The sequence below is a fragment of the Quercus suber genome, unplaced genomic scaffold, assembly GCF_002906115.3.
Source record: "Quercus suber isolate HL8 unplaced genomic scaffold, Cork oak 2.0 scaffold_85, whole genome shotgun sequence".
NCBI lineage: Eukaryota > Viridiplantae > Streptophyta > Magnoliopsida > Fagales > Fagaceae > Quercus > Quercus suber.
In genome coordinates this window covers 1,116,290-1,132,497 of record NW_027069550.1, presented here as the reverse complement: position 1 = coordinate 1,132,497, position 16,208 = coordinate 1,116,290, and the positions used below count along the sequence as shown (strand labels likewise).

The 16,208-nt window shown below is 39.7% G+C and overlaps 2 protein-coding genes across 2 annotated transcripts; one reads left to right on the top strand and one right to left on the bottom strand.

The window, feature by feature from the left end:
• Positions 1 to 113: 113 nt before the first annotated feature.
• LOC136067788 (receptor-like protein EIX2) lies at positions 114 to 1,058 on the bottom strand. Its single transcript, XM_065774083.1, has one exon. It carries the CDS (start codon positions 1,056 to 1,058, stop codon positions 114 to 116), a length of 945 nt encoding a protein of 314 aa, XP_065630155.1.
• A 450-nt stretch (positions 1,059 to 1,508) lies between these two features.
• Positions 1,509 to 2,264, top strand: LOC136067787 (receptor-like protein EIX2). Its single transcript, XM_065774082.1, has one exon. The coding sequence runs from the start codon at positions 1,509 to 1,511 to the stop codon at positions 2,262 to 2,264; it is 756 nt and encodes a 251-aa protein (XP_065630154.1).
• Positions 2,265 to 16,208: the final 13,944 nt, after the last annotated feature.

Here is a 16,208-nt window from a genome sequence, read left to right as displayed (position 1 = left end):
ATGATGAATGAAAAGAGAATAAAACAGAAAAATAATAATAGTATTTAGAAATAGAATGATGTTCATGATAACGATAGTGATTAACATAATAGAGAAATAATTAGTATTACTAATTATGTTTGAAGCCGCCTCCGTAATTTATTCATATTCACTGCTCCTGTCACATATATCTTATCTTTGACAATGTCCAAGAACTTGAAATAGGAGAATCGGCATGACTTGTTTAGTAGTAATGTGCCAAAAACCCCCCGAAAACCAACAACAACTCCGAGGGCCATACTAACATAAAACCCCACTGTTATAAACTCATCTTCCTCCTCTTGTATGCTAGCATGTTCACTGCCTCTATTCTCAATTGAGTTTTGAGTCATTTCTTCTCCTAAACATTTGTTTGGAAGTGGAAATCCACAAAGATTTGGTTTCATTTCATATGAAGTGGCACTGAAGGTATTAAGTTGAGGACCAGTTGGAATTTCGCCTGACAAGTTATTGTTAGACAAGTTCAAGAAACTTAGAGAATTAATTTGAGAAATGCTTGAAGGAATTCCACCACACAAGTGGTTCTTTGATAGATCTAGGGAATTTAATGACTCTAACAAACCAATGTCTAAAGGGATTCTTCCAGTCAAAAGATTTCTTGAGAGATTCAAAGAAATCAATCCATTAAGTTCCATGATTTCTCTAGGAATTTCCTCAATCAATTTATTGCTCGAAAGATCAATGCTCTTTACTAGTCCAAGAATACTTTTGTACTCATACTCTCTTCCTTTCCAGATCCAAATTGCATGATCATCATACCTACTAATCGCAGAACTGTCAAGGGAGATGGTATAATTATATGAGTGGGTGATGGTTGAATTTGGAGTCCATTTCTGAGTCAAACCAATAATATTTTTGAGGCATATTGGTATACTTCCTAAGATTTGGTTTAATGCAAGGTCTAAAACTTTAAGATATGTTAGATGGCAGAGATGTGAAGCAATGCTTCCAAAGTAGCGATTAGATCGAAGTAAGAGGACAATTAAATTTGGATGGTTGCTCCCTAACCATATCGGCATCTCTCCAATAAAATTTGGATCTTTCCAATAACCAATTATCAGGAGAGCTCCCTGACTGTTGGATGCAGTTTGAAGGATTGAAAATTCTTAATTTGGCAAACAATCAATTTCATGGGAAAATCCCAAGCTCGGTGGGCTCTTTACATAGGATTGAAACATTGGATTTAAGCAACAATGGTTTTAGTGGGAACTTCCTCTGTCATTGAAGAATTGCACAAAGTTGAAGTTTATTAGTCTTCAGAATAATAACTTGTCAGTAGAGATGTAGATATGGTTAGGGAGCAACCATCCAAATTTAATTGTCCTCTTACTTCGATCTAATCGCTTCTTTGGAAGCATTGCTTCACATCTCTGCCATCTAACATATCTTAAAGTTTTAGACCTTGCATTAAACCAAATCTTAGGAAGTATACCAATATGCCTCAAAAATATTATTGGTTTGACTCAGAAATGGACTCCAAATTCAACCACACCCACTCATATAATTATACCATCTCCCCTGACAGTTCTGCGATTAGTAGGTATGATGATCATGCAATTTGGATCTGGAAAGGAAGAGAGTATGAGTACAAAAGTATTCTTGGACTAGTAAAGAGCATTGATCTTTCGAGCAATAAATTGATTGAGGAAATTCCTAGAGAAATCATGGAACTTAATGGATTGATTTCTTTGAATCTCTCAAGAAATCTTTTGACTGGAAGAATCCCTTTAGACATTGGTTTGTTAGAGTCATTAAATTCCCTAGATCTATCAAAGAACCACTTGTGTGGTGGAATTCCTTCAAGCATTTCTCAAATTAATTCTCTAAGTTTCTTGAACTTGTCTAACAATAACTTGTCAGGCGAAATTCCAACTGGTCCTCAACTTAATACCTTCAGTGCCACTTCATATGAAATGAAACCAAATCTTTGTGGATTTCCACTTCCAAACAAATGTTTAGGAGAAGAAATGACTCAAAACTCAATTGAGAATAGAGGCAGCGAACATGCTAGCATACAAGAGGGGGAAGATGAGTTTATAACAGTGGGGTTTTATGTTAGTATGGCCCTCGGAGTTGTTGTTGGTTTTCGGGGGGTTTTTGGCACATTACTACTAAACAAGTCATGCCGATTCTCCTATTTCAAGTTTTTGGACATTGTCAAAGATAAGATATATGTTACAGGAGCAGTGAATATGAATAAATTACGGAGGCGGCTTCAAACATAATTAGTAATACTAATTATTTTTCTATTATGTTAATCACTATCGTTATCATGAACATCATTCTATTTCTAAATACTATTATTATTTTTCTGTTTTATTCTCTTTTCATTCATCATTTTTTTTTTCTTGACAAGTAAAGTAGTATTAATACTGTTATTATTAGTCCTAACTTTATGAACATGTCTCTGTCCTTCATGAATTCTGCTTTACCAAAAACACATCATAGACCCTTTGCTTCCCAGCCCCTTAAGTTAAGTTACAAACTTTCAATCCTTTTACACAACTACTAATAAATTATACCCTGCTATTACATATATTTTCTAGTTATCAAAATCAAAATTCTCCAAAGCACTATTAAGATGCGTTACGTCTTAAGTGTCTTAATCTCTTAGGGTAATTATCTATGTTGCATGCACCAAAAATATTGATTCCAGTATCAACTTGTGTTGGATATTGTTTATCATCAAAAAAAAAAAAAACCTTGTGTTGGATATTATGGCCATATGAGGCAAGAATGTCAGTGATTTTTTTTTTTATTTGATGGATAAAGTTCAAGTTTCCATTAGTGACTGTACATAGGGATCGGACTTGCTTTGAAAACATATTCTTTGAAAGATCCAAATCTGCTGCTTTAAATAAAAATCTTGGTATTTCACCTTCCAGTTTATTGGAACTCAAGTCTAGGATGGGAAAAAAGAAGAAATCCCTTGACAAATTTGGAACATGACCACTGAGTTGGTTGTGAGATAGATTCATAAGCAAAACTTGACTTGAGAAGATCCAATTAGAATTGAAGAGAGTATCCGAAATACTAGAATTAGAAAATATCAAGCCAATGGAAATTTTTCTGAGTTTGAAGCCATTTTGGGAATCGAGGGCCTAGTTGGCAAGATTTCATCATTATAGTATCTAATTGGAAAGGAGGACTCCAATCAGAGCTGAAGTTGAAAACCAATTTGGTATTAGATAAGTCCAAATACTTCAATTGTGTGAGGTTTGAGAAGTGAGCTTCAGAAATAACACCTTTCAGTGGATTGTCTCCAAGATACAGAAACTCTAGGTTGGATAGTTTTCCCAAACTTACAGGTATTGTCCCATTCAAATGATTTCGAAAAAGTGATAATTCTCCCAATGATAGAAATGTTGTGAGATCATCAGGTAACGACCCCATGATTTGATTTCCATCTAAACGCAAAACCTCTAATGAATGGTTTGCACACTCGGTCAAATTTTGAATAAAATCAAGTTGTCCATTGAGATAGTTCCATGATAGAGACAAAGTTTTCAAATTACACATACCACCAAAGGCTTTTGGTATCTCGCCTTCAAACTCATTAGAATCGAGATAGAGATGTGCAAGAGAGTTTATTCTGGTAAAATCATCCGGAATTGAACCTTGAAATTCGTTAAATCTGAGATCAAGATCAACAACACTAGTGTTGGAGTTGAACAACCACTCTAGTATTGAAGAAGAAGAAGTGAGATCATTATTAGAGAGACCGAGGACATCAAGAGAAGTAGAAGAATTAACAAGTGGAATAGAGAAAATATTTGGAAGATTACAACTGTACAAGTGCAAGGATGTCAAGTAAGGCAGTTTATTGACAACATGGAGCCAATTATTGACTTTGCTCAGGTTAACGATACTCATGTCCAAGTATTCTAAAGAAGAAAGTTGAGGGAGCCACTCTAAGTTCTCAGGTTTATTAAAGTTATTCCCGCTAAGATCAAGGTACTGCAAGTTGGAAAGATTCCCAAGCTGAAAAGGAAAAGGAATGTTTCTTCCGAAATTAGCAGAACCAAGGCCAAGGTGGCCTAAGTTGGAGAGAGAAGCAATGAATTCTGGGATTTGGCTCTGATTAAAATAATCATTGCAGCTCACATCCAAATAAGTCAAAATATTTCAACTCAATCAAGGAAGGATTAAGTTTACCTCGCAAAAGCCTTGGGGAAAAGCAGGATGAGACAGAGAGGTCGAGCTTAGTGACGTGGCCTGTTTGGTTGCTACACCCGACCCTACTCCATGTGCAACAATCTTGATCGGAGCTCCAAGAAGAAAGAAGGCTATGGTCATCAATAAGGTCTTGTTTAATCTTGAGAAGAGCTTGCCTCTCATGCTCTTTGCAGCCAAGGTGAGTATCTGCTAACCCCAAATAATCTGCAATAGTTGGTTTCATGCACAACGAAAGGAGAATTAAAGTGAGGAGAAATTGGAGGGAAGTTCCACCCATGATTAGGATGAATGTAGAAGATCAAGATTGTGATTAAGATAAGAGCATCGACACATCAAATGCACAATGTTACAAGTATGAGGTTTTATTTGCCTAGAATCCCCGCCTCAATTATTTATAGTTGCGTTAATTATAAATTGTCCGAATACCGTTAGTTCATCAAAACAAAAGAGTCCAAATACTGTGGGCTACAAAAAGTAGTAGTGGTTTCCGGTTTTAATTTCTGAAAAGATAGGAGATAATTAAAGCAAAGCAGAAGACGTATTACAAGTTTACATCCATTAATGTGGCCTATTGTTAATAGCTAGTTCTCAATAAAAATGATGTAAATATATATATATATATATATTTATTTATTTATTATATGAATACCGAAACTTTATTAAAAAGAGGATAAAAACAATGCAGCAAAATTCTCATACCATTGTTATCTATTCAATTGTGATTGCAGTCTTTTTCATAATAAATATGCTTTGCTTTATATATTGTTAATGTTTGATAAAAGTTAAGCTAGATGAGGAATATCCAGCTTAAAGTCATTTACTTGTGTTTGAAAAAAGTAATAAAAAATGAGGTTTAAAAAAAATGTAAATAAAAGTTAAAATTATGTTTATAATTTCAAGCCAGCCGACAACTTAAAATGTGTTTCATAAGTGCAAACTTTGTTGGAAAACTATATAAATCTTCAGCGGAAACTGAACTCGGTTCAAACTAAAAGGTCAAAAAGTTATTGAAGATGGTGAAGTCTTTGTCACACTGTATTCTTTATACAGTATAGAAAAATTTAATATTTTAATAGTTAGCCCCAAAAATGGAATTTTGGCCCCTTCGTCTAATAATGTTTTTTAAAAAATTGTCTAATTTGTCTATTAGTTAGAGAGAATATATTGTTTCTCAAAATCATTTTTTATTGTAAAATTTGTTTACATATCTTTTAAAATTTTGGATAGTTTCTTTAAGCACTTCAATAGTTCAATTGAAAATTTTTTACTCACACAAGTAGACAATTCGGTAACTAATATTGAAAATAAAAATGGTAAGGATTTCACAGTAAAAAAAGATGAAAAATGAATTTAATTCTATAAAATATTTAATTTTAAGGATTCTAATATAAAAGATACTCATTTCTGTGTATCTTTCCATATGTATGTTGATGATGAACAAAATTAGTAGGTTGGACAACTCGGCTTCGATGGGCTGAAGGTGGTAGCGAAGGCCTGAAAAATAAACAAAGTATCAAAGGAGACCGGGGTGGACCGGCCGAAAACCCTCCGAAGCCTAAGCTAGTATCTTCTCTCGAATGGAGTTCTAACTGTATTGAGAGTAAAAATTTCAAAATCTCATACCTTTGTTTGGTTTAAACCGGTCTTTATATAGGGAGCTTTGGGGGCGGTTATTGGTTCAATAACTTCTCCCAGATTTGTGGAATCCGGACGTAACGTCCTCAACTGCTATAGAAATTACAACCGCTGCTGGAAGTTACATATTTGGGAGAAATTGGCGGCGATGAACACTGGTTGATTAACCGCTCTAGAATTTGCTAAGTGTTATGTGGTGGTCCATGTGCAATGCCCATGGACGACTCTTTATCATGCCGTTGTGTGGTCGTCCATGCGCTTTGCACATGGACGATTCTTTTGACTTGATTATGGGGTTTATTCAATTGGTAAATACTCAGGGACGACATATCTGGACGAATCAGAGATTGCCTGGTCGTTTGGCTAACTGGTCATTATGGACGACTGCTCTGGACGAACCATAGATGTAATTTTTTGTTATCCCATCAGTTGCCCCCTTATCCATGGTGTCGTCCAAGGATATTATGAGGATTTAATTTTCTTTTTACAGCCACGTGTCATGATCTCACTGGTTGACCCTTCGTGCCCATTGCGTTTTTCAAAGCGACAGACACGTGTCATGGTTTCACTGTTTGACCCTTTGTGCCCATTGCGTTTTTCAAAGCGACAGCCACGTGTCATGGTTTCATTGGTTGATGTCACTTCGTTGACCTGCTTCTGGGCCCTATAAATAGGTACATTCTCTTTCCTGCCCTTCACCTTTCTCACAATCTCCCTTCTGCCATCTCGTCCAAGTGTCTCGTCTAGCTCTTCATCCTAGTCCTCAGGTATTTCTTCTTCCTTCCTTAGGTTTTTTTTTGTCTCTCAATCTTTATTTTAAGCATGTCTTCGTCTAGTAGTATGGATAGGGAAATAGATGAGTATCAGGACGCTTCCTCTGGAAGCTATGAGAGTCGTGAGGGAAGTACAAGCTATAGCAGTTCCTCGGACGAGCAATACTCGTCTGGGGTTCCTGGCACTCCTCTTGAGGAATTCCAGGAAATGCAACGTAGGATGGCATCTGGATCCGGGGCTAGCTCGTCTAGGGAGCCACCTAGCGTTTCCCAAGACGAGGGTGAAGAAGAGAACGTCATATATAGTTGTGCTCCTGAGATAACGTCCACTTTAGACGCCCCAAAGTTGAAAACTCTTGTAGATAGATATCAGATTCCTGCTGAATTTAACCCTCGTCTGCCAGGGAAAGAGAGTGGTGTTGTTCTCCTTCTTCTGGTTTAGGAGTTTATACTTCGTATCTTTTAGCAGGTCTTAGGTTCCCCCTGAATTCTTTTTGTAGAGCTCTTCTCCATAGGTTGGGTATTGGACCTAACCAGCTCAACACTAATGGATGGAGGATGATAGTTGCCATTCAAGTGCTATGGTGTGAGGCGTTGGAAGGGAATTGTCCTATCACAGTGGACGAATTCCTTTACTGTTACAAGCCCTCAGAGATAAAGAAGTCTGCTGGTTTCTACCAGTTCTCATCTAGGGGATCGTATTATAGTTTAATTAAGGGCCATAGCTCGTCTGACAGGCTATGGAAAAAGGAATTTTTCATTATTTTTGGAAATTGGGCTGGGGACCCAGCTGATGTGGGTAGTGCCCCCTTTCCACCTTTTACTGGCCCTCTAGGTTGCCTTCGTCCTGAGGGTATGTTTCCTTCCATTTTTATTTCATTTTTCTTAAAAAAAATTTCAACTCTTGGTCGTCTAACCCCATTTTTTCTTGATGTAGCTGTTGCTTGTCCACGTTTGGACAAATTTTACTTGGATCGGATCGACGAAGTACGTGCCTTCCCTGGGAGAACCTTCCATAACCTAGTTACTTTTAGTAGTCTAGCCAAGTGGGGACTTGGCCCAGAACCTACCACCGAGAATTTAGGTCACGAGGAAACCACTCGACGAAGTAAGTGTCGTCTATCCCTCTTTACTCCTTTCTATTCTTTCTTTCTTTTTTTTTTTTTTTTTTTTTAAACTGATTTTCCTCGTCATAGGAATAATTACAATGAGAGAAAATAAAGAAAAAACAGTAACCAATGGGGATGAGGATGCTTCCGTGCCTCCTGTCGTCAAGAAGACTGCCGTCCAGGCTGGGAAGAGAAAGTCTAAGAAGATTTCAAGTGCTGTGGACCTGGACGACCTTCCTAGTCGTCGAGGCTCCAAAAAACAAAAGACCACTCAGACTTGTCTTCCCAAGGTCCCCAAATTTACTCCTCCGACGGTGAATCTAGATGACCCTCCTACCAACGTGGAGCCCGTCCAGATAATTCATCCTGTTCAAACTGATCCTACTCCCCCTCCATCTAAGACTGCTTGCAAGCCTCATCCGTCAGAGTCAGCTGATCGTCCCTCTAACTTGGTGTTGGACAAGGGCTATGCATGGAGGACGTTCAAAGGAATCGTCACTGACAATGAAGTTAACGAATGTTACAATATGTCAGTGAAGGAATTTGAACGTTCTGGCATCCATGACCTTTTTAAGGTAATCTCTTATTCGTCCTTGTGTGCTTTTAATAAGTTTTTTTATTTATTTATAGAATTTCTTATAGAATTTCTAACTTCCCTTCGTCCATGCACTGACTATGTCAAAGTTTTATACAGTGACATGTCAGGCCAAGGAACTTGCTGAGGAGGTCAAGACGACGAAAGAGAAGGCTAAGGAGCTGTGCAATGAAGTTTTGTTGAAAAAGGGGGAGGTGATCAGGCTGACAGATGAAGTTAACCGTTTGCTAGCAAGTGAGACGAAGTTAAAGGAAGAGGTGGAAGAGCTCAAAGCAGACGGTGTTGAGAAGGACACTCGTGTTGCTTACTTGGAGGAAGAAGTTTCAGGATTCACTTCGTCCTTAGAGAAAGCACGTGAGGAAGTCATTTCAGCCTTCAAGAAGTCTGACGAGTACAAGAATCGTCTAGATAGCCACTATGCTGCTGGTTATGAGAACTTCCGTGCTGATGCCAAAGAAGCTTATCCTGACTTAAACTTTGATTCCTTCAAGCTTCCCCTTGCCACAGAGAGTTCATTGCTGCAGACGAGTTCCGAGGACGTAAATATTATGGACGATGCTAACACTGAAGTTACTCAGGACGAGCCTAAATGACTTCATTTTCTTATAAGAAAATTTATGCTTTATCTTTGTTGGAGATGCCCGTTGTTTTGGGCTTTTACTTTACCCTTTTTTTTTTTTTTTTTTTTAATTTATTCAAGAACAATTGTCTCGTCCAAGTTTATGGACGAGCTTTTATGAACAACTACTCATTACTTTCAAGGGTTTTTGGACTGTGGTGGTCTACCCTTAGATATTTCATGAATGAATGAACGAATGATTTTCATTTCCCTCATTTCTATCATTTCTGAATATGTTTTAAGGATTTATGAACATACCTTATAAGTATTGTCCATGCTGTTAGGAAAAACATTTCACTTTGGCTTGGACTTATGGACGAAGTTCTTTCATCACAAAGTTGGGGTGAAAATGAACCACCCTTAAAACACCTCTAATTCGTCTATGAATATCGTCTATGAATATCGTCTTTTGCTAGTTCAGTCATTTAATCAAACTAGAGACGATTATTTATTTGTCTTTGACGATAGTATTCTCAGCGAATTCTCGTCCATGCGATGAATTATTTAGCCCTTTAGGTTCGTCCATGGACTAAGTGTTTTTTTTTTTAGTGTTTTTTTTTTATTTATTTTATTTATTTTTTTATTTTATATATATATATATATATTCGTCCATGGTTTGGACAATGAAATCTCAATTTCTTCGGTTTTGAACTTGGATGAGTATATCTGGAGTTTTATCTCGTCTTGAGCTAGACGAAGATTCCATGGGTTTTATCCGGTCCTGAGTTTGGACGGACATACCTTAGGTTTTATTTTTCTTACTTTATCCTTATTTGAAGGAAAGCATATAGACGGTACATCCTTGCGTCCAAGGAGTTTATTCGTCTTTGGCCTTTCGCCTTCCGTGGATCGTCTTGAATCATATAAAATTAAGGATTCCCATGCAGTCATACATATACTTAGAAATACGTCATATATATACTTGGAAATCCATACTATGTAATCATTCATCCACAACCATTGCACATGTTTGAGAGCTAGTGCTTTCTAGGAAACTAAGAATACTTAAACATAATTTCGTCCATGAGCAACACAAAATACATACACTTAAAACACAATAGTAGTAATAAGCAAACACCATAAAATAATACTTCATGCTTCGGATCGTCCATGGCATTCGTCCTGCAGCAATGTTCATTCATGATCACCCTTTATTGGTAGTACCTTCTCAGGTGTTCAACATTCCAAGGGTGTTCCAACTTCCTTCCATCCAGTGCTTCCAAATAGTAGGATCCCTGCCTCTTGCAGTTGATTACCCTATAAGGTCCTTCCCAATTTGGTCCCAATTTTTCGTGGGCCGAATTTTTGGTGGCCAAAGAAACCTTCTTCAGGACGAGATCCCCAATGTTGAAGCGCCTAGGTTTCACCATGGAGTCGTGCTGCCTTGCCATGAGGTTTTTGTACCTTGCTACTCTTTGCTCCGCGTCCATCCTTACCTCGTCTATAAGATCGAGATTAAGACGAATCTGTTCTTTGTTTTCTTCATCTTGATACTTTATCACCCTGTGGCTGGCTATGTGCACTTCCGTAGGTATGACTGCTTCACTGCCATATGCTAGTTTGAAAGGAGTTTCCCCGGTAGGGGTCCTTGCTGTTGTTCTGTAAGCCCATAAAACACCAGGTAATTCATCTGGCCATACTCCCTTTGCCCTTTCAAGCCGAGTCTTGATAATTTTTAACAAGAATCGATTTGCTACTTCTGCTTGTCCATTGGCCTGTGGGTGGGAGGGTGAGAAGTAGTGATTCTTGATTTTGAGTTGCTCACAAAATTCTCTAAAGGGTGTGTTATCAAACTGTTGTCCATTGCCAAATACTAACACCCTTAGTACTCCAAATCTGCACACAATGCTCTTCCAAACAAAATTTTTGACATTTTGCTGTGTGATTTTCACTAAGGGTTCAGCTTCCACCCATTTAGTGAAATAATCTATCCCCACTACCAAAAACTTCATCTGTCTGGTTCTAGTTGGGAAGGGGCCTAAAATATCCAAACCCCACTGTGCAAAAAGCCAAGGGGCCATCATTGGGGTAAGGTATTTTGATGGTTGCCTAGGAATATTGCTGAAACGTTGGCATTGATCACATACCTTAACATACGCCTTAGCGTTAGCTTGGATGGTTGGCCAATAGTACCCTGCACGGATGACCTTGTGGACGAGTGATCTGACTCCTGAATGGTTACCACACGCTCCTTCATGAACTTCTCTCAGTACGTAATTCGCCTTGCCTGGGGCTAAACACCTTAGGTATGGTTGTGAAAAATCTCTTTTGTAGAGCACTTCGTCCATGAGGATGTATCTGGTCGATCTAACTCTGAGCTTTCTGGCTTCGTCCTTCCCTTTTAGAAGCCTTCCGTCCTTCAGGTATGATACTATCGGGGTCATCCAATTCTCCTTATCTTCTATTTGCAATATTTCTGGGAGGTCTATGCTTGGCATGTATCGTATTTTATCAAACTTGTCCATTACTTCATTAGCAGAGGCTTCCTTCGCTAGAGTGTCCGCTTCCATGTTCTCTTCCCTTGGGATTTGAACAAAATTAGTTTCCCTGAATTTCTTTACAAGGCGTAATACTTTCTTCAAATATCTCTTCATTCTATCTTCCTTAGCTTCACATGTCCCATTTACTTGGCCTATGACCAACTGAGAGTCTCCTAAGACAAGTATTGAATCTGCTTCCACCGATTTAGCCAATTCCAACCCCTTAAGAAGGGTTTCATACTCTGCTTCATTATTAGTCGTTTGGTACTGCAATCAAACTTTGTGCTCCAGTTTATCTCCTTCTGGTGATTGCAAAACAACTCTTATACCTCCTGCATACAGTGTAAACGATCCATCTACATGGACGACCCATTTCTTATTGTCTTCTTTTCATCCAAGTTCTCATAACTTGGAGTGAATTCTGCAATGAAATCTGCCAGGGATTGAGCTTTTATTACATTCCTCGGTTGGTACCGAATGTCAAACTCACTGAGCTCAACTGCCCATTGAATTAGTCGCCCTGCAGCTTCAAGTTTGTTCATTGCCTTCTTGAGTGGATGATAAGTCATGACATTGATAACATGACCTTGGAAGTAGTGTCTTAACTTCCTAGAAGCCGTTATTAGTGTGAAGGCTAACTTCTCTATCAGTGAGTACCTTCCTTCTGCACCTTTTCTTCCTCCCTGATCAACGCTGAACTTACGGCATGTGGGGATACTGCTAAGTATAGATATAGTTCTTCTCCTAGCACGGACGGACTTAGCAATGGTGTCGTGGTAAGATAGTGCTTCAGGTCCTGGAAGGCCTTCTGACACTCGTCCGTCTATTCAAACGCCTTCCTGAGAATTTTAAAAAAGGGTAAACACTTGTCAGTGGCTTTTGAGACGAACCTATTCAGAGCTGCAACTCGTCCAGTCAGGGATTGGATTTCCTTGATGTTCTTCGGTGGTTCCATGTTCAATATGGCTTTGATCTTGTCTGGATTTGCCTCAATTCCTCTTTTTGAAACCATGAATCCTAGAAACTTTCCTGACGATACTCCGAATGCACATTTACTTGGGTTCAGCTTCATCTTGTATCGCCTAAGTGTTTCAAAGGTTTCCTGAAGATCATCCAAGTGGATTCCCTCGTCTAAGCTCTTCACAAGCATGTCATCCACGTACACCTCCACATTCCGTCCTATCTGCAGACGAAACATGTGATTCACCAACCTTTGATAAGTTGCCCCCGTGTTCTTTAGACCGAAGGGCATCACCTTGTAACAAAACAAACCTTGACTGATAATAAAAGATGTCTTTTCTTGGTCTGCCTCATCCATCTTTATCTGATTATATCCTGAGAAGGCGTCCATGAAGCTCAACAATTGATGGCCAGCTGTAGAATCAACTAGTTGATCAATTCGTGGCAAAGGATAACTATCCTTAGGGCAAGCCTTGTTCAAGTCAGTGAAGTCTATGCACATCCTCCACTTGCCATTTTCCTTCTTCACCATCACTACATTTGCCAACCAATCCGGGTAATAGACTTCTCGGATGAACTGTGCTGTGGTTAGTTTTTGAACCTCTTCCTTGATAGCCTTCTCTCGTTCAGGGGCAAACACCCTCTTCTTTTGACGAATAGGCTAAAAAGAGGGGGACACGTTCAGTCGATGAGTGATTACACTTGGATCAATGCCAGGCATGTCGTCATGACTCCATGCAAAAACATCGGCATTCTTCTTTAGAAACTGGACGAGATCTTCTTTCGCCTTCTTCTTCATACTTGTTCCAATTCTAGTGAACTTCTCAGGATCATTTTCTTGTAATAAAACAACTTCCAACACTTCAGTCGGTTCTTCAACAATTCTTCTTTCTTCTATTCTCATAATCCGCATCTGCTCGTCCACATCCAACATGGCTAGATAACACTCTCTGGCTGCCAACTGATCTCCTTGTACTTGCCCAATCCCGCACTTCGTAGGGAACTTGACTGATAGATGGTAGGTAGATGTTACTGCCTTCCAACTGTTTAAGGTTGGTCTTCCAATGATAGCATTGTATGAGGATGAACAATCCACTATGAGAAAATTCACTTCCTTAGTTGTCTGCTGTGGATATGACCCCACTACTACAGGCAATGTAATGGTGCCGACGGGCTGCACTTTCATTCCACCAAATCCTATCAGTGGTGAGCATGATGGACAAAGTTGATCTCGTCCAAGCCTCATTTGTTGGAAGGCGGGATAATACAATATATCTGCCGAGTTTCCATTATCCACCAACACCCTCTTGGTGGTATAATCTGTAATGAGTAGGGCAATGACGATTGCATCGTCATGTGGATGATGGATCCTCTCAGCTTCTTCGTCTGTAAAAGAGATGGTTGGCTCGTCTGTTTCTCTCGTCCATGGGGGTCGTCTAGAGAGTTGGATATTTTGCACTGCTTTGAGATACGTCTTCTTTGCCTTGGAAGATTGTCCTATCAAAGTCCCGCCAATGATAATCCTTATCTCTCCGAGTGGGGGCCGTTATGACTCTTCCATCTTTGCTTTCCATTTTTTATCTTTATGATCCCTTCCAACTAAATGTCTCAACTTTCCTTGTCTAATGAGATTCTCAATCTGCTGCTTCAAGTCATAACACTCGTCCAAGTCATAACACTCGTCCATGTCATGCCCATGATCTCTATGGAAGCGACAATATTTATTCTTATTGCGTTTGTTAGGATCTCCTTTCATCTTCTCTGGCCACTTCAAGGAAGGATCATCCTTGATTTGCATGAGCACCTGATTGAGTGGGGCATTCAAGGGTGTGTAATTCTGATTCCTTGCTGATGGGCCTACCTTCCTGTTATCTCTGTCTCGATCCTTTTTCTCTTCCGTTCGTCCTTTCTTTAGACGAGGCCCTTGTTCAGAGTGACGCGTGGGGTTGACTTCCATTCTCTCAGCTCTCTCTCTTCTTAGCTATGATTGCGTCTTCCTCGTTCATAAAGTTTTGGGCTGAATGAACGAGTTCAGCCATGGACTGGGGCTCTTTTTCATACAGCTTGTGAATAAACAAATCCGAGTTAACCTCATTATGGAAGGCTGCCAATAGTAGCTTGTCATCCACCTCATCTACTGTCAGGGCTTCCCTGTTGAAGCGCGTGATGAATGAACGCAAACTTTCATTCTCTCCTTGCTCTATGGTCAGCAAATTGGATGAGGAACGTTTATGTCTCTGCCTCCCAATGAAATTATTAACAAATAACTTACTTAACTCCTCAAAAGAACTTACAGAATTCGGGGGTATTTTGCTGAACCACACTCGTGCTGGTCCTTTAAGGGTGGTAGGGAAGGCTCAGCACATAATCTCGTTTGGAACCCCTTGGAGATGCATGGTGGTCTTGAAAGTAGTGATATGATCAAATGGATCACGCGCTCCATCATACGAATCCAGGGAAGGCATTTTGAACTTCGGTGGCAAGGGATGCCCATTGATGGAAGCCGTGAAAGGAGAATCTGTTCGGTGAACCAAATCCTTTACGGGATTTGCCCTTCTCATGTTCTCCTTCATCTCGTCCATAACCTTCCTCATCTGATCCATTTCCTTCTCCAAATGTGGCACCCTACGCGAAGTGGTGCCTCTTGATTGGGTCTCAGGCTCAGCATATCCCTCTCTATCTTCTTGACTCTAGGATTGTCTTTCAACATGTCCTTCACGGCGCTGCCTCTCTATCTCCTTAGTCAACTCTTGATTCTGGCGAGTTAACTCCGCCATAGCGGCTACCATGGATTGCATATGTTGGATGGAAGGCGACTGCATGACAGGCGCTGATTGGTGATCTCGGTGGGGATGGCTGGAAGCATCCCTACTCTCTTGATGGCCTGGGCTAGTGGCCCTTGATCTAGTCCGAACCATACAGCCTTTTGTTGAAGAAAGAAACTGCCAAACTCGAAGTTTTCTTCCCACAGACGGCGCCAACTGATGATGAACAAAATCAGTAGGCTAGACAACTCGGCTTTGATGGGCTGAAGGTGGTAGCGAAGGCCTGAAAAATAAACAAAGTATCAAAGGAGACTGGGGTGGACCGGCCGAAGACCTTCCGATGACTAAGTTAGTATCTTCTCTCGAATGAAGTTCTAATTGTATTGAGAGTAAAAATTTCAGAATCTCATACCTTTGTTCGGTTCAAACTGGTCTTTATATGGGGAGCTTTGAGGGCGGTTATTGGTTCAATAACTTCCCCCAGATTTGTGGAATCCGGACGTAACGTCCTCAACTGCTATAGAAATTACAACCACTGCTGGAAGTTATATATTTGGGAGAAATTGGCGGCGATGAACACTGGTTGATTAACCGCTCTAGAATTTGCTAAGTGTTGTGTGGTCGTCCATGTGCAATGCCTATGGACGACTCTTTATCATGCCGTTGTGTGGTCGTCCATGCGCTTTGCACATGGACGATTCTTTTGACTTGATTATGGGGTTTATTCAATTGGTAAATACTCAGGGACGACATATCTGGATGAATCAGAGATTGCCTGGTCGTTTGGCTAACTGGTTATTATGGACGACTGCTCTGGACGAACCATAGATGTAATTTTTTGTTATCCCATCATATGTATTTGTCTATGTATATAAAAGTTTGCATATACTAATAAATTAGAGACACAAATTGGCCCCTAAACCAAAAAATTCTGATTCCATACATTTTTTCTCTTTTTCTATCCACCCGTTGACGTGGTGGCGATCCATCCCCATTGTGGAGTATACTGTGTAGGGCTATCCACGGGTTGGGCGGATCGGGTTTGGAGTGCACCTGC